At 48.8% G+C, this 20350-nt stretch overlaps 1 protein-coding gene across 2 annotated transcripts in view; it reads left to right on the top strand.

Moving 5' to 3' along the window:
* The window catches only part of ST6GAL2 (ST6 beta-galactoside alpha-2,6-sialyltransferase 2), a 66830-nt gene that overhangs the window by 19227 nt on the left and 27253 nt on the right, over positions 1–20350 (top strand). For both annotated transcript variants that reach the window (XM_081587508.1, XM_081587507.1), the window contains exons 2-4: positions 7869–8775; positions 15292–15389; positions 16989–17090. In XM_081587508.1, the coding sequence (XP_081443634.1) occupies positions 7917–8775; positions 15292–15389; positions 16989–17090 (1059 nt within the window). In that variant the 5' untranslated portion in view covers positions 7869–7916. The remainder of the gene's footprint in view (positions 1–7868; positions 8776–15291; positions 15390–16988; positions 17091–20350) is intronic.

Genomic DNA, 20350 nt, shown 5'->3' with positions numbered 1-20350 from the left:
TGAATCTGGGAGAAACTTTACATCCCCATGGCAGTATGCCACTTCCCATCCTTCCCATCACCGTGAGTGTCGGAGCTACTTCAGCTGTGAGCCTTGGCACATTACTGGTATAAAGTGTAAATATCTGAATGCTAATTATCATAAAACAAACAGACCACTGTGTCCAGAGCAGATGGGTGTGATTCAGGCAGCCAGAGACCCCAGCTGGCAGGCAGCTTGTGCATCTCTGAACAGCCAGAAACAAGCTTCCCAACCCCCCTGCCCTGCCACCACCTGCTGCTCCCCTTGCAGAAAGTTCCGAGAGCTAAAAGCTGCCCGGGGCTGCTTGCCCATGTGAGCCTTTGCCTCTTATTTATTTTTTTAAACTTTTTATTTTCTATTGGGTATAACTGATTAACAATGTTGTGATAGTTTTCAGGTGAATAGCGAAGGGACTCAGCCAGCTATACATATATACCCATTCTCCCCTAAACTCCCCTCCCATCCAGGCTGCCACATAACATTGAGCAGGGTTCCCTCTGCTATACAGTAGGTCCTCGTTGCTTATCCATTTTAAATCCAGCAAGTCTCTGCCTTTTCAACCATTTTCCATCTGCCCTGCTGCTGAGGAAGATGGTCCCATTGAGAGGGCGTGTCCCTGCCCAGCTGGGGACCCCACCACTCCTGGTCAGCCGTGTGCGTACCAGACAGCCAGGCTCACCACCCTGGCCAGAAGGGACTGAGCCCCCCCCCACTCCACTCTGTCCCTCAGGGTCCACCTCTGGTCCCCTCCTCTTTGAAGCAACCAGGATTACCTCAATCCAGGTCACTCCTCTGTCCCCTCACCCATCTTGGGACAGTGAAGGCAGTCAGAATGAATCATCACTTTGTCTTCCTACTGAGAGAGCAAACCCCCTGGGATCAGGGTCCTCCACACATGGAGCTCCTCTGAAAGTGCTGGGAGGTGGCCTCCCCTTCTGATGGGCGGAATTCATATGGTTGGCTAGCTGGGCAAGGCTCTCCAGTGGCTGCCAGCTCAGAGCCCTGTGGATTCTGTGAACATAAAAAAGGATGTTAGGGGAAACAGGATTTTAGGGGACCACGTGATCCCACCAATGCAGGGACCTAGGCTAGAATTCAGCATGGTATTTGTGGCAGAGAGGGAAAAGAAATTCATCAAAATTTTAAGCAAGGTGCACGATCCCCAGCTTTTAGATATAATAGCAAAAGATGGGACTCTGGAACGGTGTAGAGGAAGGGAACCATTCAGAGACAAATGAGATTAATAATGTTTGTAAGGAGTTTGTTATAAACTCCTATTACTCTTTTTGTTATAAACTCCTAGTATGTGTGTTTAGTCACTCAGTTGTGTCCGACTCTTTGCAGCCCCATGGACTGTAGCCCGCCAGGCTCCTCTGTCCATGGAGTTTCCCAGGTAAGAATACTGGAGTGGGTAAAACTGAGAATGAAGAATTAAAATGAGACGGTATAGATGCAGTGACTGGTTTGTGGGGGCACCTGCTGACAGCAGTGAGTGATGCTGGTCTGGTCCACCCCCCTGCCATCTGCTGTTCGTAAACCACCCTGCCCCCGCCTGACCTAATGTGACCCCGCGACACGGGTCCCTTTGCTGGGAGCCGCTCATAGGACGTCAAGTGCCTCATGCTCTTCCGCGCTGACATTGCCCCAGCCACCACATTTTGCACTGAGGGGAAGCCTGGTGCTAAAGTTTGTAACTTACACGTTTGCCCAGCAAGCTTCCTCCAGTGGTCCAGCCCCAGTAGCATCCTTCCTTCCATCCGGGACTGCCGCGTCCTTTTGAGGGCCTGGGGTCACGAGAACACTGACCAGAAGCTGCCAGCAGTGGGCTGCCCTTTCTTCTGAGGATGAATTGCCCTCCTGCTGGTAAGAGGGAGACAGAGAAGGGGCTATCCTCCCACCTGGAGTTCTGCTCGACCTAGCTGACCTTTTCCTTTCTATTCTTCCGACATTAGCCAAAGAATAGGCTAAGATGGAGAGAGGATGCCCTAAGGAGTGGACTGTTAAATGGCCTTGAGGATTCCTCACATTTATAAACAATGAAAAAAAGAAAGTGGGTCCTCTGTGAAGGGAAGGCCTGAGGTGCTGAAGAGACAGGAGCACTCCCTCCAGGGCAGCCCCCTCCTGTGCTTGGCAGGCTGAGTGTTTTCTTGAAGATGTGATGATAGCTAATTTTAGGAAAATGATTCTTGAAAGAAAATGACTCCTGAAGGCTGTTAAGATGCACGAGTGCCTCACTGTAGCTCATACACTACATCTTCTTTATTATTATCTCAGGGTTAAAACAAATACTTAGGTTTTAGACAACAGCACACACACAAAAAGGGCACGAGAGTTTCTCAAACCCAGAGAAAACCTGGCTGAATGGCAGTTGTGGCAGACAATCAACATGTGTGTTAAAAACAAAAAAACCAACTCTCCATTCAAGAAAACCAGCGACCAAGCTTGTCAACCTCAATGGGTAGGAAGGACGTTATTCAAGAAGCAAATCTCAGGAGTAACTTCTCTTTCACTGTTGTCGTTGTTTAGTCACTGAGTTGTGTCCTACTCTTGCGACCCCATGGACTGTAGCCCACCAGGCTTCTCTGTCTATGGGATTCTCTGGGCAAGAATACTAGAGTGGGTTGCCATTTCCTTCTCCGGGGATCTTCCTGACCCAGGGATCAAACCCATGTCTCCTGCATTTGTAGGTGGTTTCTTTACCACTGAGCCACCAGGGAAGTCCTAAGTTCTCTTTAGCCTTGAACAAAATAAGATGGTATTAACCCTCAGCTCCCTCAGCTGCTGGAGAATCCCATGGACAGAGGAGCTTGGTGGGCTACAGTCCAAAGAGTTACAAAGAGTCGGACGCGACTGAAGCGACTGAGAACAAACGCACGCAATCCTCAGCTGCATCATGGTATTGGTCTGTGCTGGTGCTTACATTGCATAATTTCATTGGACAACTTATCACAAATTGTGCCTTTCTGAGAATGTGATTTCTTTCTGAATGACTTAAAGGAGCATTTGAATATTCTGTGTTCTTGTGGAACATTCATGCAGAAATGGGACTCATTTCTCTGAGAATTAGTAGATAAGATTTGGGCATCAGAATTCCAGAGCAGGTAGAAGCATCAAAATGATTTCTCGCAGTGGGTCACTTTTTTGTTTTGTCTCTAATCCTTGTCCACGTGTTACGTTTCCTAGAAGCTGGGCTACAAAGGCGACAGAAAGTGCACAAAAGGTGAGAACAAAGAAAATTGGTTGAAATAGGCAGAGAGCACCCAATTGGAACTTATGCCCTAGCACGGCCAGATGCTGATGTTGGAATCCTAAAAGGAAAAGAGAGAAATCCACACAGCACAGGCCATGCTTCTCGCCTGGCCAGCAGGACCTCAACAGCCTCAGTCACTTACACCATCCCAGAAAAGGCTGCGTGTGCTCCATCAAGGAGCCCCTTTTCATCACCACCTGGGGACCATTGATTTGTCTGATGAGCCTCTATTTGTATGTCCCTGGTGCCATTCATGTCCCCCTGCTGATGATGAGATAGATCAGAGAGTTACAGACACTATCCATTTGAGCTATATCATCACAGCATTTCAGGTGTACTATACTAATGGGGAAAAACTGTGTTTTCTCTATCATTTATCCAACATTTCTCCTATTAGGCCATGTGCTCAGTTGCTCAGTCATGTCCAACTCTTTGCGCCCCCACGGACTATAGCCCGCCAGGCTTCTCTGTCAATGGGTTTCTCCAGGCAAGAATACTGGGGTGGGTTGCCATTTTCTATTCCATTTTCTATTTGACCCCTGACCCAGGGGTCGAACCCACATCTCCTGCACTGGCAGGCGGATTCTTTACCACTGAGCCACCCAGGAAACCCTGTTAGGCTGTATGGTTATTTTAAGGCAAAGACTGATCCAGGCTCTGACTCTGATAGCATCCTCCACCTCTGTGTCCTGGATCTTTGCAAAAGTACCAATGACTGGGGCCATGACACATGTAATGATTTCTGCAGCCTGTTGCTAGCAGAGGATCTGCACCGCCTTGAGATTTTGTCATTTTGGAGGACATTTCCTTAATTGGCAGCAGAGGTTTGCAGTGACAGAGGCTACAGGCACAGCTTCAGTTTATTAACAGTTGAAGCCTCACCCAGAGCAGAGGCAGCGAACCCATGCCTTCAGGTTATTCACCAAGCATCAGGCGCAGAAGTCTTCCCTGATGAGAAGTCATCCTATACCTTGGGATGATGTTCGTTTCTCCATGTCCAAGGCCTCACAGACCTGCCCTTCCACCTCCCAGAGACTTGTGGAGGGAACCCCACATCCCCCAGGGTCCTGGCCCCTCGCAGCCTCGTCCGTCCTGCAGGGCTTCTCCTTTCCTCCTTTTGAGTCCCCAGACATCCTCTCATCACATCCCTCCCTTTCACATCTCTCACCTCCCCATGAGGGAAAGGGTTTCTCGAGTCTTCTGCTGGGAGTCAGGCATATCCATATAAAGCAGGCTGTGTGTGTGATGCCTTGAGTGTGCCGTGGGACATGGCAGGTCCCCTCCCAGCTCAGTTCCCATGGCCTCCTGACTCTGCTGAATGGAGGCAGCTGGGTGTTGTGCTGGCCCCCAGCTCCCCTCAGGAGGTCAAGGCTTCACCAACCCCAGCCCTGTGCACACCCCTCACTTTGAAGCAAATGCTGAAATAAGAAGCCTCTGTTTCCTATTCTTTAGTGACCTGCCAGGATTAGCTCAAAGCTAATAATCCCAGTGCAGCCAACAGTAATGAGGATTTCCAGCCAGGAGCAGGAAGACTGCCTTTTAAATTAGCTACTACTGCCTTACTGTAGCACAAAGAATTGGTCTTTGTCCCAGGTCTAGAATTGGAGCTTCTAAAACCCTTGAAATCTCCTGAGTTATAAGAGGGTCTTTGTTGTGCTAAAGAGGTGAGTCTTGGTGAACCTCCCAGGTTGGGGGCAATCACCAGAAAGACCGATCCAGTGATGAGATGGTGGGGGCTTTGGGCCAGCCTGACCTCTGGAGATAGGAAGGCAACTGGAGTTTGAATTCAGTCACACAGCCAAGTATTCAGTCAGTGATGTCCACCTAATGAAACCCCAACTAAACTCGGGTCCAGGGCTCAGTGGAGCTTTGTGATTGGTCAACACATGCATGTCCCTCATGTGACATTCCTAGACCCCAGGTATAGAGAGCCTGGAACCTCTGCCCTTGGGACAACCCCTACCCAGCCCTCAAACCCTGTGTATCCCTTTCCCAGAGACTGTGATCACTGGTTTATATTAATATTAGTGCTTTCCTGAGTTCTGCCAGCCTTTTTAGCAAATCTTCAAACCTAAGGGTGTCATGGGGAGCCCCCAGATCGGTAGCCAAACTGCCAGAAGTGCAGGTGGCCTGGGGAGCCCACTCCAGGCTGGTGTCTGAAGTGGGGCCATCGCGTGGGACTGAGTCTTTCCCCCGTGGGGGCCCTGCTAGCTGCGGTGGTTGGTGTCAGAGCAATGCATGGCACTCAGCTGGAGGAGACACAGAATAACTGTTATTAAGGGTAATTTTGTGATTGCTAATAGAAATGTTGAGATCCTGGAAACAGCTTTTCGATCATCAGGCTGGCGCATCACAGTTTGAAGCACGGCCTCCTGAGTGCACAGGTTTTGGAAGATGGTTTAGCAGTTTCTGCTCGGTGTGGTCCCCAGGCAGTGTCTGTCTGGAGACGCTGCTCATTGGCTGTCCCTCCTTATGGACAGAACTTGGTGGTGAGCCCTGAGAAGCTTTTCCAGCACCAGTACATTGCCGAGATGGTCAGGAATGGAAATGTGTATTCAGACTCCCACAATTTGGCATATTTAGAGTAGACAGCCTCATCTGGTACCATCAGATGGAGTCAGAACTTAGCGTTAAAAGTGTGAGCAGGTGGTTTTTTTGGTGATGTCTGCTGCATGCTATCTCTGTGACTTTGGGCAAGTTACTTAACCTCTCCGGGCTTCAACCCCCTCCTCTATAAAATGGACACAGCAGTGTTTCCTACTTACTAGGTGCTGTGCTAAGTCGCTTCAGTTGTGTCCAATTCTGTGCGACCCCATGGACTGTAGCCCGCCAGTCTCTTCTGTCCATGGAATTTTCCAGGCAAGAACACTGGAGTGGGTTGCCATTTCTTCCACCAGGGGCTCTTCCCAAGCCAGGGATTGAACCTGCATCTCTTATGTCTCCTTCATTGGCAGGTGGATTCTTTACCACTAGCGCCACCTGGGAAGCCCGACTAGGTGCTGGGAAAACCAAATAAGATAATGAAGGAAACATGTTAAGTGAGCACAGGGTCTGACAGAGAGCAAGTTAACTGCTGGCACTATTTCTTATACGTTCGTTCGCTGACATGAGTGTGTCTGGCTTGGTGAGACCGTGCTGTGTGTGGGTTTGATGCGTGGCTGTGAAGGAAATCTACAGCCTTGCTTTCATGTGTTAAGCAGACAGCTTTTAAGAAGCCACAAGTTAAAAAACACTTCAGTGAATGTTGCTCTTCACATAATCCCTCTGAGAGGCTGGACTCGTCTCAAGGGTGCATGACTGTTGAGGCATTTGGGGAACTTCTCATCTGGCTTTTCTAGCAGAGCCTGTTCCAATGATCGTTTCTGATGTAACGAATCAGCTCCAGATCTGTGGCTCAGAAGAGCAACCTCTATCACTTAAACCAATGTCTTTATCACACTTGGTTCTGAGGGTTAACTGGCTCCACTGGGTTCCCGCTTGGGGTCTTACATGCAGCTGCCGCCAGAGGCTGGACAGAACTGGAATCATCTGAATGTTCCACTGGGCTGGAGTCCAGGATGGTAGTGGGCTGGGACAACTGGATATCCAGGGTTCGGCTGGGCATCTCTCAGTCCGAGAGATGTCTGCTTCTGCTGGTGACTACTTCCTCCCTCGTGAGCATTTTAAAGGCAGGTCATGGAAGCTGCTGAACCTGAGCCTGGTAACTGGTTAGAGTACTCCCCCTGCCCAAATGGGAGAGACCCTAGACCCACCTCTCCATGGGAAGAGAGCGAAGGACCCATGTCCATCTGTAATCAGCTACAGGGCCATAAGGTGTGTGGGTTTCTCACCCTGGCACATTTCTTTTTCCACGAGAGACCGTGTGTAATTTCCTTAGGTGACTACAGTGACCTAGGGATCACCCACTTGCTTTCAGTTCTTATCTAAGTAAAACCCCTGCCCTTGCATGAAAACCTCTCCTCATCTTCTCCCTTATTTAAAATTTTGACATTTGTCCATCTTACTCTATCAGAGACTGGTGGTGAAGATGAACATCTGGGGGTGTTTTGAGGTCCACAGACACCTTAACATAACCTTCCCCTGAAGCCTCAGTGGCTGGGTCATCACTTGCTAGGGACTGTTGGGGCACTGTGCTTACTGGGGACCATCGGGGCACTGAAGTTTGAAGAACTTGGCCCTTTGTTGTACAGGATCTGAGCTCTGAGCCAGTGTTCTGGTGAACAGGTGAGAGAGGGCGACCCCGACTGAGCCCCGCTGTCAGGTTCACCAAACTGAAATCTGGAACAGCTGCGAGGAGGGGTCGGGGAGGAGGGGCGGGGGGGTGAATTAGGCAGTCATGGTGGTGGGCAGGCAGACACATCACCAAGGTGACTTGGGTAGTTCTCCACTCACCCCCCTCTCCCAAGACCCTAGGCTGAGGGGATGTGACTTCTTGTTCTGCAGGTGTCCAGGATGGGGCGTATGAGCGCTGAATTTAGCCGGAGCTCCCGGCCATCCTGGTTTCTGATGCTCCTTCCAACTGTCCCCAGAGACCCTCTAGGATGGACTGTCCCCAGCGCTGTCCTGCGTGGCTCACTGTGACACCCTCTGTTTTCAGGTCCAGCCCACCACCTCGGGACACAAGCGCTGACCCCGTCGACCTGCCATGAAACCGCACCTGAAGCAATGGAGACAAGGAATGCTCTGCGGGGTGTTTGCGTGGGGGCTCCTCTTTGTGGTGATCTTCCTCTACTTCACCGACAGCAGCCCGGCCAAGCCCGCGCCCAGCTCCTTCTCCTTCCTGGAGACCCGGAGGCTACTGCCCGCGCAAGGGAGGCAGCGGGCCATCATGGGGGCCTCGGAGGGCCTACCCGAGGGTGCAGACTCGCGGCGGGGGTCTCCCCGGGGATTCTCATCTGGCCCCGTGCGGACATGGGCCGGAGATGGCTTTGAACGTGAACAAGAATTTCTTTCGGCCCAGACAGGGAGAACGTCCCTAAGCGCTTTTCCCCTGGAGGACCCCGCTCCGGGCACGTCGGGGCGCCTCTCCCCTGGGGATCCAGGCCCGGAGGGGGCTCGGCCGCCACTCGCAGCCCCGGGACGGCGGGCGAAGCGAGGGCCTCGGAGGCAGGGCCGGAGCGCGGGGGGCGAGGACGGGGAGCGGCTGTACTCGTCCATGTCCCGGGCCCTGCTGCGACGGCTCTGGAAGGGCGACGCGTCGGCCCGCATGCTGCACCCGCGCCTGCAGAAGGCCATGGGTGCCTACCTGCGCGCCAACAAGCACGGCGTGCGCTTCCGGGGGCGCCGCGCGGCCAGGCGGAGCCGCACCGAGCTGCTGTGCGCGTTGCGGGGCCGCGTGCAGGTGCGCACCCTGGATGGCACTGAGCCGCCCTTCTCGACGCTCGGCTGGCGCGCGCTGGTCCCTCCGGTGCCACTCAGCCGGCTGCTCCCGCGCGGGCTCCGGACCTGCGCCGTGGTGACGTCGGCAGGCGCCATCCTCAACTCGTCACTGGGCAAGGAGATAGGTGGGTCCCCGCAGCCACCTGACCCCCACCCCCAGGGCGGCCAGTCTGACACTGTGTTTCTGGAGAGTCTTGGGTCTTCTTCCTTGCCTGGGACCGAATGAACCCAGGTGATTCCAGCAGAGGTCTCCTTTTATTGTTGTTTAGTCGCTAAGTCATATCCGACTCTTTCCGACCCCGTGGACTGCAGGCCACCAGGCTCCTCTGTCCATGGGATTCTCCAAGCAAGAATACTGGAATAGGTATTCTTTCTGGAATACTGGAATGGGTAGTCATTCCCTTCTCCAGGGATTGAATCTGCATCTCCTGTGTCTCCTGCATTGCTGTAAAGAGAAAGGTTAATTTTAAGGCCTCCTCCCTGCCCTTGTGGGGGTTGGGAAGCCTGAAGGCCGCTGGACAGGCAGGTGGGCTGGCTGGAAACGCATGTAAGGGTTGTTGTTGCAGTCTGGAACCCCAAATTTGTGGGGCAGGCTGGCAGCGGGCAGCTCAGGAGGGTTCCCACATCTAGATGCAGAGTCCCTTCTTCTCAGGAAACTGCGGTCTAATTTCAGGCCCTCCACACTCCCAGTGCCCAGCCCAGGCAGCTGCAGCACCGGTGACCCGGTAGCTCCTCCACTCCTTTGGCAGACACGCGGCCCCTCCTCTGGACAGGTTTCTGTACCAGGTGCCAAGAAATCAAGTGCCTACTGGACGCAGCCTCAGGCCTCGAGGCCAGATGTAAAACCACATCCCCGTAACTCCTCATGGTGGACAGTGTTAGCTTAGCCCCCCTGGACGTGATCTGCAGGGGTCACTGCCCGCTGGACAGAAATGAGTCATCACCATCTCTGGGGCTGGGGCATTTTCCATGTCCTCTAGCAGTGGCTGATGCCCCATCACCAGGCTGCACAGCCCAGACCTACTCCCACAGGATCTCGGCAATGAGGCTGAATCTGAAATTTTTAAGAAGTTGAAAAATCACAAAGCTCAAGCCTGGGCTTGCGGACTGGAGTCCCAGTGTCCCCGTGCTGACATTAAACAGGCTCATAATCACGTTGTCCAAGTGTCACAGAAACTTGCAGCCGGAGCTGAGCAGAGCGGCTGCTTCCAATTAGGACGGAGCTCTGGCTCAGAGGCCCCTGGGGTGAAGTAAAGCCACACTTCCCTCTGGTTCCCAGGACATGATTAATCACGGAAGGAGGAATTTAAGCAGCACGCTTTAAAGCAGGCGCCAACTTGCTCTTGGTTTGTTTTTTTGCTTTGTTTTAAGCCCCACTGCCTCCTACCTGTGTGTTTGCATTGCTTTCATCCATCAGGCAGAATTCCCTCACTCTTTATTCGGGCGTAAATATCGCCAACCAGAGTCTTGTAAATTCTCTTCTATTTGACCAGTCTTATAAATTCTTTTCTGTTCAGAATTCAGAAGAGAGTGTGAATGGCACTGGGAATTCCATGTTTCTGGGGAACACGATGTGTCAGTTATATCTTTCTTAGTGTCTGGCAACCAAATTTAATTGACAGCATCTGCGCTCACACAAAGGTTCATGATTAGAATCGTAGTAAGGTACGTGAAGAACAAACGCTTGGAAATTTTTAAAAATTCTCTATTGTTTTGCTTCACTTCCTTTGAATCCAGTTTTGTATCTGCCTTTTTAAGAATATATAATATAGCACAATTCCATTTGTAAACACAAGAAGCCTTTCGTTTTCATAAGCTGGCATCTCTCAGTATCAGCCCTCGTGATGCCAGGTGCTGACATGAACTGAATGTACACACACTTATCAGTACACAGTTGTTAGCACCTCTCTTGATGAGAACAAAGTCACAGAGCCGATTTCTTCAGGAAGCTTGGAATTGGGCATGCTGTGTGTTAGTGGCTCAGTCGTGTCTGACTCTGCAACCCCATGGACTGTAGCCCACCAGGCTTCTTTGTCCATGGAATTCGCCAGGCAGGAATACACGAGTGGATAGCCAATTTCTTCTCCAGGGGAGCTTCCTGATCCAGGGACTGAACCCACGTCTCCCTCATTGCAGGCAGATTCTCTGCCACCTGAGCCACCAATAGAGCATGCTGTACTGTTTAACTAAACTCATTTTAACCCCTAAGCATCTATTGTACTTGTGAATTGGCTAAGTGAAGATCAGCAGACTTACAGGAGGTTGTGGTCTTATGAGGGCAGAGCTAGAAAATCCCCCCAGGCCCCCTCCCCAAGGGAACCAGGGATGCCCCAGGGTTGCGTGCAGCTGCCCGATCAGAAGCTCCCTCTCCTGGCTGCTGCAATGCCACGGTGTTTCCCCAATTCTGTTGCACTGAGTCATACCTTGTCATTGTTTTTGAGAACAGTGTAGCAGCTGTAAACACCTCCACTTTGAATATGTTACTGAAAAGCAAACTGAACTGTTTTGGAACACTCATTGCTAGAGTCATGAGATGATCTTTTTTCACCTGTTCCTGTAAATAATAATTATTTGTGAGCTCACTAGCAGCCATCATGGGGAAGCACGCTCTAGACAAGAAACATCTACCCTGAGCATCATCCAGGCATCGCCTGGAATGCGAAATCAAGTCTGTTCCTTGAAACTCAGATTCCGGCCAGCATGTGGGAAATGGGAGGATGGAGAGAAGAGTTGCAGGGAGGGGACGTCTTCCTGGGTGAACTTGGAATTTGGCATCCTGTTACCACTGCTTAAAAAAGCAAGAGAGCAGGTCGTATAGTCATTCAACAACCATGGTCCCCAACTCTTCACCAGCTACTGTGCTCACCACTAGTGATGGAAAGATGAATGAGGCCCAGCCCTAACCCTCAAATCTTCTGCTGTCTGGTGGGAAAGACAGACTATAAAGAGACACTTCTGGTATCACAGTTAGAAGGACAGAGAGATACGTAGACAGACAGGGAAGAGATGACCTTGGAATCCGGCCACCCCTCCAGGGCTGATGTCTGAGGAGGTAAATCAGGTGGACAAGAAAAACAGTTCAGTGTGTGGGTGATGAGGGAGAGCGCAAGGGGCCGGGGGGAGAGCCAATAGATAAGCTAGACCAGTGGCAGGTCAGCCCCATGCTCTCATATGTTATTCACCAGAAGTTAGACTTCACATAATGATTATAATAGTAGGTACCACGCATAGTTGGATGGCATCATCAACTCAATGGGTATGAGTTTGAGCAAACTCTGAGAGACAGTGAAGGACAGGGAAGCCTGGAGAGCTGCAGTCCATGGGGCCACAAAGAGTTGGACATGACTTAGCGACTGAACAACAGCAATGTGTAGGGTCTTTACTGCAGGAAGTTCCCATCCTCCATGCTTTTATGTGTTAACCAGCCTTGTGATGCCAAGTGATAGACAAGATTATTCCCATTTTGTGGATAAAGGAAACCAATGCACCTAGAGACACAGAGGGTGGAGCCAGATTTGAACTCCAGTCTGGGTCTCAGAAACTCCGACTCCATCCCTGGCTTCCTGGTGCAGAGCTCTGAAATCTTAAAGTGGAGGAGTGATGGATCAGGGTCTCATTAGGGAAAGATTGCTCCAGAGCCAAGATTGGAGCGAGCACATTGTGAAAGTCCCAATGAGGTGAGAAAGACCTGGGTGGCAGGTTTGGGAGAAAGAACTGTCTCTTTGGCAGGCTGTTCCCCAGAGACTGCGGTGTGGGCTGCCTCTGCAGATTCCTGCCCTCAGGAAGGGATGGGGGCTCTGGGAATGCAGCGACCTGGGCTGGGTCTGGATTTCATGCTGCTGCGCCTTCTGGCCGGCCACTGCCTGCAGGGTTTTCATCTTCCTCAGTGATGCACTGAGCCTGGCTCTGTTCTCAAGGTCAACATGAAGTGGCTCTTGCCTGGAAACGTGTCCTCTAGAAATGACTGACTCTATGTTCTCTTTGTCTGTCTCCTGTCTGATCCATTCCTGTCCCTCTAAATGTGAATGGACAGTTCAGTTTTTAAGGTGATTGTCTGGGAGAGGCACAGCCAGGCAAGATCCGCATGATGGACTCTCAAAGCTCGTCCTCTGCACACTCCCCCTTCCATCCTGGTCCCTTCTGCTCCCTGACAGCTGATGGAGGTTCAGTCTCTGTCCCTGCCTCTCTATGTCCTCCATGAAATTGACCTCTTAACTCTTCAAACTCATGCCACTTCCAGAAGAGTGAAGCTAGATTACCTTTCTGTGCCCTGTGCCTTGTCAAATCCTTCTGAGGCTTAAAACACACCTCAGTGTAGAACAGGGTCCCTGGTGGCTTAGACAGTAAAGAATCCACCTGCAATACAAGAGACCAGAGTTTGATCTCTGGGTCGGGAAAAATCCCCTGGAGAAGGAAATGGCTACCTACTCCAGTATTCTTGCCTGGAGAATCCCATGGACAGAGGAGCCTGGTGGATTATAGTCCATAGTGTTGCAATGAGTCAGACACAACTGAGCAACTAACACTTTCAGTGTAGAACACCAGCTTTTAAAAACTGGGGCATTTGCTGCAGTGATCGATTAATTTGAAGTTTCTACATAATCAGTTAGAAATGTACCCACTGCCTGGCCTCCTCAGTTTGTTTACCTTACCTCTAGATGGAGGCTGTGTTGAGGGGGCATGGTTTAGAGAGAGAACTAGTCCAGGAGTGCTAGCATCCTACCTCTGGCCCTGGTGCCCACCCTGATTACCTCTCAGTGCCTGGAGGCCACCCCACTTTTACCCCAGGTCAGCAGTTCATAGAGTGTGTGACCTTGTACTTGGAGTCCCCAAGACTCTTTCAGGGGTTCACAAGGTGAGAACTATTTCCATTATAGTACTCACAGGTCTTTTTAGCTGTTGACAATTGAGCAGGATGATGCAGGAGCAGCAGTGGATAAAACAGATCAAAGCAGTGGTACCCAATGGTACTAGCCTTCATGGAATGCTTTGCTGCCAAGCTTAACAGTAACAGGAAAGGGTGCCAGTTCCAAGTATGGATATCCTTGATGAAGCAGTAAAAATGATTGGTTTTATTAGATTTCAGTCTTTGAAGTACATGTGTTTTTAAGACCAAACGGGAAATAACAATGAAAGCATTTCTGCAAACCAGCCCCCAGTGGAAAAGCACTCTTGTGATTGAGCTGTGAGTGGAACGAGCCCCTTTTGTCATGAAACACAGTTATACTTGGGACAGATGACTGATAGACAGACATACTTAATTTAGACTTGGACATTTGGCAGGTATTTTCTCAAAAAGGAAGTAAGTAAGCCTGTCACTTTTAGAAACATAACCAACAGTATTCACTGCCAATGACAAAGCTTTCAACCATGAGTTTAGAAGCTTCCCAAACTTAAAAGATGATATCTATGGTGATATATATGATATTTTATACTTTATAATGAAATGCATAGATATTTCAAAGATCTGCATGACTTAATGAGCTGATAGTTTCCAAATGACCCTTATACAGTGCTACAAACTATATATGGGTGAATCATTTTTTTAAAACTTGAAATATAGTTGATGTACAATTTCATGTTAGTTTCTGGTATACATCATAGTTATTCAGTTATACATACATATATTCTTTTTCAGAGTCTTTTCCATTATAGGTTATTACAAGGTATTGAATATGGTTCCCTGTGCTATGCAGTAGGTCCTTATTGGTTATCTATTTTATATATAGTACTGTCTATCTGTTAATCTCAAACTCCTAATTTGTCCCTTCCCTACTCATTTTCCCTTTGGTAACTATAAGCTTGTTTTCCATGTTCGTGAGTCTGTTTGTGTTTTATAAATAAGTTCATTTGTCATCATTTTTTAAGATTCCACATATAAATGTCATAGATTTGTCTTTTTCTGTCTGACTTTCTTCACTTAGTATAATAATCTCTCGGTCCATCCATGTTGCTGCAAATGGCATTTTCATTCTTTTTTATGGCTGAGTAGTATTCCATTGTATAGGTGTACCACATCTTTTTCTGTTCATCTGTTGATGGACACTCAGGTTGCTTCCATGTCTTGGCTACTGTAAACACTGCTGCTGTGAACATTGGGGTGCATGTATCTTTCCAAATTAGAGTTTTCTCTGACATATGCCCAGGAGTGAGATTGCTGGGTCATATGGTAGCTCTGGTTTTAGTTTTTTAAGGAACCTCCATACTGTTTTGAAACTGGAGAAAACCCATAGAAATTCCCTATTGCTGATTAACTGTGGTTTCAGCCCTGTTTCTAGGAAACACATGAGACTCCACAGAGCAGGCTACATACACACATGCATCTTGACATTTCCTGCATACGTAAAGCATGTCCTTAAAGACTATGAACACATACCAAGCATCTAAATATAATCTAGATGTTGTAAGACTACTTGTAATGGATTGATATGGTTTCATGTTTATTTGCCCCTAGCCAGGATCTCATTCTAAATAAACAGTATACCAAACAATGTGTGTGGAGAGGTGGGAAGAGTGTCTGAACTTTACTGGGGTCCAGTTAGTTTTAGGTATTGAAAGATTTGCTTTAAGATATTTTCCTAGATAATGCTGATTTTTATGCAGAGGCAAAAAAAGTCATTTTGTCACATGTGTGCCCTCAGATTCCCACGATGCAGTTTTGAGGTTTAACTCTGCTCCTACACGTGGCTACGAGAAAGATGTCGGAAATAAAACCACTGTCCGCATCATTAATTCCCAGGTAAGCTGGGTAGACTTTTCATGGATATACATTTTACAGGTAAATAGCTTAACTGGGTGAATGAAGAGAAATCACCCAGCTCTCCAGGACCATGATCTCCAGGTTTTGTAATAATAAAGAATTACTGAGAAAAAAAATGCAGAGACATGGAAATTCATGTGTGCTGTGAAGAGGAAAAAAAAAGTAAATAAGATCAAAAGGAAAAATCAGAGTAGAGGTAGAAATATATATAGGTAGCACACTGAATTCTGTAAACTGTGAAGAAGGAAGTTAAACAGAATAAATGAGGGGTGTAGGGCAGAAAGGCAAAGATACAGAATTCAAGGGGCAGCAGAGCACCTCAGAAATTTCACTTTGTCATTTGAAAATTTGAAAAAGGAAGATTCTTTTTTGTGTGTTCTTAAGGAGAATGTTTTCCAAAATTCATAACAAAATTATTCTCAGAACAAACCACAACAATTTCTAGCATTTCAAACTATATGTAAAAAAATGGAGTGAGGAGAAATTTATAGTGAGTTTCTTACCAAACAAAAGGTGTGCTTTCTGCATCAGGCCCTGGGCTCGCAGCCTGAGAGAGAGGTGAGAGTCAGGCCCTGCTTCCTGAATTCAGAGACGCCACTGATTGAAGATTCCTCTTCTGTCTGACGACAGCTTTTCAAAGGGGAGAAGATAAGCTCCAGCAAATTAAGACACCTGTCACTGTGAGATACATCCTAACTTCAGAAATACTAAGATGTGAAGAAGAGTGTCTTAAAACTGAGACAGATCAATACATCATCCCACCACCACCACCAAACTATAGTTTTAAAAAGGTGATGGGCAGATGAGATTGAAGTACTCAACCAGGGCCAGAGAGGGCCCCAATCTCCAGATCTCTGGGCTCCATTTGTCCTGAGGCTGTTGGTCTCAGGGAGGCACCTGAAGATTCCGGTTCTTCTAGGTCTGCAGCTCGCCCTCAATGACCTGTGAAAGCCACTGAGAAAGAGGCTTTTGGGGTAGCCAAGGAGCTGGGGATTCAATCCAGAGCTAGTATCTTTAGATGGGTCCATTGCGGGCTCTTTTCTTAAAAAAGGAAACCCCCACCTCCGCCACTTTCTCCAGATATTTTCTAAATTTCTAGTATGTAAAGCCCGCCTCTCTCCCTCCCCCAAAAAGTCTGAGGAATATTTTTTTTCCAATTCCTCTTTTAAATTTTCACTTCTTGGGCTTCTGTGGTGACTCAGTGGTAAAGAATCCACCTGCCAATGCAGGAGACACAAGTTCGATCCTTGGTCCAGGAAGATCCCACATGCTGCAGAGCAGCTAAGCCTGTGTGCCACAACTACTGAGCCTGCGCTCTAGAGCCCAGGAACTGCAACTACTGAGCCCAAATGCTGCAACTACTGAAGCCGGTGTGCCCTAGAGCCTGTGCTCTGCAACAAGAGAAGCCACCACACTGAGAAGCCTGCACGACACAACTAGAGAAAAGCCTGCACAACAACAAGACCCAGCACAGCCGAAAATAAATAAGATTATAAAAAACAAGTTTTCACCTTTTAAAAAATACAATTCCGAAAACCTAAGCCCTTGCTTTGCAGTGATTTTTGCATATATTTGCAGATTCTAACCAACCCCAGCTATCACTTCATGGACAGTGCATTGTATAAAGACGTCATCTTGGTGGCCTGGGACCCAGCTCCTTATTCTGCAAACCTTAACCTGGTGAGTATTTCCTTGGTGCCCTGCAGGTCAGACAGTGCCTTTGACTAATACATAACAGGAGGAAGTCAGGGACTGAACTTGGACAGGCAGAATGAAACTGATCATAGGCGCTAATTAAATTCACATATGCTCATACTGTTTGACTCCCAGTTGCAGTAGCTCCATGGTGAGCATCAACCCTCTGAAGATAAAGTGTTTTTGTTCTGGAGGACTTAAAAAAACAAAACGTACAACATCTAGATGCTAGGAAAGTCCTTGTCATACCGGAAATTAAACTGCTCACATGCCAAATTTTTCCACTGTAGGACAATTACATCACCTTCCCAGTAGCTAAAAGATATTTTGAAATAAATGGGAAGTTCTTGGCAGAAATGGCTAAGCCTTGTGACTCCACAACTCATTATTATTGAAATGGAGCCTGTCACAGGTTTTTCCTGAGTGTGCAGCTCTTTGGCTTTTGCCTCCAAACCTTCTTAATCTTATACAATAGAGGATAAACAAGATTATTCAGTTCTGTTCAGTCGCTCAGTCTTGCCTTTGTGACCCCTAGGGCACGCAGGCTTCCCTGTCCATCACCAACTCCCAGAGCCTACTCAAACTCATGTCCATCGTGTCTGTGATGCCATCCAACCATCTCATCCTCTGTCATCCCCTTCTCCTGCCGCCTTCAATCTTTCCGAGCGTCAGGGTTTTTTCCAATGAGTTGGTTCATCACATCAGGTGGCCAAAGTAATGGAGTTTCAGCTTCAGCATCAGTCCTTCCAATGAATATTCGGGGGAGCCGTGGGTCAGCAGTGGCCTGCTGCGGGGTCGGAGGCACTGAGTTCAGCAGTGGAACCTTTTGAAGGAGATCTCCATTATCTTCATTACCTCCACCACAGTTTGGCCTCAGGTCAAGCAACAGGGAGGGAACACAGCCCCACCCAGCAAGAGAAAATTGGATTAAAGATTTACTGAACATGGCCCTGCCCATCAGAACAAGACCCAGTTTCCCCCTCAGACATCTCTCCCATCAGGAAGCTTACATAAGCCTCTTGTCCTTATCCATCAGGGGGCAGACAGAATGAAAACCACAATCACAGTCAACTAACCAAACTGATCACATGGACCACAGCCTTGTCTAGCTCAGTGAAACTGAGCCATGCCGTGTAGGGCCACCCAAGATGGACGGGTCATGGCAGAGAGTTCTGACAAAACGTGGTCCACTGGAGACGGGAATGGCAAACCACTTCAGCATTCTTGCCTTGAGGACCCCATGAGCAATATGAAAAGGCAAAAAAACAAGATTATTGCCAGCCAGCAAAATATAAGGGAGTGGGCTTCCCAGGTGGCTCAGGGGTAAAGAATCCACCTGCCAATGCAGAAGACATAGGTTTGATCTCTAATCCCAGAAGATCCCACATACCATGGAGCAACAAAGCCCATGCACCACAACTACTGAACCTGTGCTCTAGAGCCTGGGAGCCACAACTACTGAGCCTGTGTGCTGCAGCTACTGAAGCCCAAGTGCCATAAGACCCTGTGCTCCACAACAAGAGAAGCCACCTGAATGAGAAGCCGGAGCACCACAACTAGAGAGTAGCTCCTGCTCCCAGCAACTAGAGAAAGCCTGTGCATAACAACAAAGACCCAGCACAGCCAAAAGTAAGTTGTTATTGCTCAGTCGCTAAGTCATGTCCAACTGTTTGCTATCCCATGAACTGCAGCACGCCAGGCTTCTCTGTCCTTCACCATTTCCCAGAGTTTGCTCAGACTCATTTCTACTGAGTCAGTGGTGCCGTCCAACCATCTCATTCTCTTCCACCCCCTTCTCCTCCTGCCCTCAGTCTTTCCCAGCATCAGGGTCTTTTCCAATGAGTTGGATCTTTTCCAATGAGTCAGCTCTTTATTTGAAAAACTGCATATATGAGAGAATTACATTTACAGCCTCTGTACTTTGAGGAAGCCTGGCATGAAAATCCAATCTACTTGTTCTGAAAGGGGGCTAGGAAGATGGGTTGTACTTTATCCCCATGAGCAATGCTGTAAGCTGTGCCACTGGCTATGGACTTGTTCTCCATGACCCCAGAGGATGCCAGCTTCCTCCGATGAAGATGGGAACAGATTTCAGCCCTAGCGGGGATAACTTTCCAGAAGAGCTGCCCATGGTGGACTGTCCCTCTGGAAGAAGCATTCTGTCACCGTGCATTCTGAGACAGAGGCTGGACACATGCCTGGCACGACTATAACTGTTCTAACCCAGGAGTGCACATTGGCATCTCCTGAAGTCTTATCCTGCACATCTCCAAAGCCCCGTTCCCAGGAATCCGGCCATATTCAGCCTCCACCTGTGATTTTGAGAGAGCTCTCTAGTCGATTTTCACACACACCATCTACCGAGAACCAGCATCAAGTGGGTGTTTGCACTTGTTGGCTTCCTTCCAGCCTGAGGTTTTGTGGTTTTAAGTTCTGACAGCTTTCTTGCTGTTTTGGACCCATGAGAGTCTCTGGCTGTGGGCCTTGTTTCCTCCTGCTTTGGAAGCATCCCAGCTCAGGGCATGAGCTGTCTGATTGATGGACGCGAGCAGTGACCATGCCACTCTTGGGAGGCTAGGCTCCGCTTCTGCTCCATGAGGGTCTGGAAGAGCTGGCAAAACCCTGAGCTTCTCTCTCACTGCCCCCAGGGTTGGGGGGCCACAGTTCAAATTATTCTTCTCAAAATGTGTAAAGCCAAGACCACATTCAACCAGGGACTGTTATGTAGGATCGTAATACAAGCCCGGGCTTCCTTGGTGGCTCAGACGGTAAAAAATCTGCATGCAATGCAGGAGACCCAAGTTTGATCCCTAGGTTGGGATGATCTCCTGGAAGAGGGTATGGCTACCCACTCTAGTATTCTTGCCTGGAGAATCCCATGGATAGAGGAATCTGGTGGGCTACGGCCATAGGGTCACGAAGTGTCATACACCACTGAGTGGAAACACCAATACCTTTGCCCAAGGCATCTGTTTGAAGGGACGATCAGCCAGAGGAGCCCCTCCCCACACACCTTCCCCAAACCCCACTTCTTGGTGGCACCTGAGATGCTTCTGAAGACTTTTTAAAAATCAACCTTAGTGTGTATGTTTTCATATAATTGTTGTTCAGTCACTAAGTTGTGTGCAACTCATTGCCACCCAATGGAGTGCATGGGCGAGCTCATCTTCTGATGTCTTATCTTTTTGACTGTTCATGCCCTTCATGGGGTTCTTGAGGCAAGAATACTGGAGCAGATTGCCATT

The sequence above is a fragment of the Giraffa tippelskirchi genome, chromosome 4 (genome assembly GCF_054371585.1).
Source record: "Giraffa tippelskirchi isolate mGirTip1 chromosome 4, T2T-mGirTip1v1.2.pri, whole genome shotgun sequence".
Taxonomy (NCBI): domain Eukaryota; kingdom Metazoa; phylum Chordata; class Mammalia; order Artiodactyla; family Giraffidae; genus Giraffa; species Giraffa tippelskirchi.
The sequence above is the reverse complement of the archived record's forward strand: the minus strand, read 5'-3'. Positions and strand labels throughout refer to the sequence as shown.